This window comes from Centruroides sculpturatus, unplaced genomic scaffold, assembly GCF_000671375.1.
Source record: "Centruroides sculpturatus isolate CEXI.00-Female unplaced genomic scaffold, Cexi_2.0 scaffold767, whole genome shotgun sequence".
NCBI lineage: Eukaryota > Metazoa > Arthropoda > Arachnida > Scorpiones > Buthidae > Centruroides > Centruroides sculpturatus.
The window spans coordinates 420,089-420,633 of record NW_019385366.1 but is presented as its reverse complement, the minus strand read 5'-3'; the positions used below and the strand labels follow the sequence as shown (position 1 = coordinate 420,633).

At 39.4% G+C, this 545-nt stretch overlaps 1 protein-coding gene across 1 annotated transcript; it reads right to left on the bottom strand.

The window, feature by feature from the left end:
* Window positions 1-14: 14 nt before the first annotated feature.
* Window positions 15-437, bottom strand: LOC111638186 (protein-lysine methyltransferase METTL21D-like; the record flags this gene model as incomplete). The annotated part of the gene is made up of 2 exons (XM_023383861.1): window positions 190-437; window positions 15-116 (listed from the first exon to the last, which is right to left on the bottom strand). Coding segments are annotated over exons 1-2 (350 nt in total), but the record flags the coding sequence as incomplete, so codon positions are not given.
* Between the last annotated feature and the right edge of the window lie 108 nt (window positions 438-545).

Below are 545 nucleotides of genomic sequence, written 5' to 3'. Positions count from 1 at the left end.
CCCCATTTAAGTACATCAGCTTTGACAGATCCCAAAAAATGATTTGTTTGTTTTCGTCAATGTTAATCTCCAGAAGAGGCAGTAATTCCGGAAGGTCAGTCAAAGTAACATTTCCACTGAAATAGGATACAGTTATTAATTGTTTAGAAATGCATTACATGTATATGTATACATACTGTAGGTATTCACCCGATACATGCGGCAACAAGTCCAACTAAACCAGTTCCGGATCCTATATCTATTACATTCTTCCTCCGAAGTAATGGATATTCATTGTTACTTGTCATGTTTAAATAGTCTAAATATTTTGCTAGTACTAATCCTGCATCCCAAACAACGCAACCGACATCTCCAACTTCACACTGATTAATTTTAAGCACCACATTAACACTTTCAACTTCTACTTCCCAGGAAAACGTGCTCTCTACCGCTGTCATAATGATTTCCTCCATAAAAAATCCTATGCGTTGTTGCAACAACAGGAGTTCCGGAGCGCTGTGACGCGGTCCGGAGGGACAGAGGTGGGTCAAAACATGGACAAGACT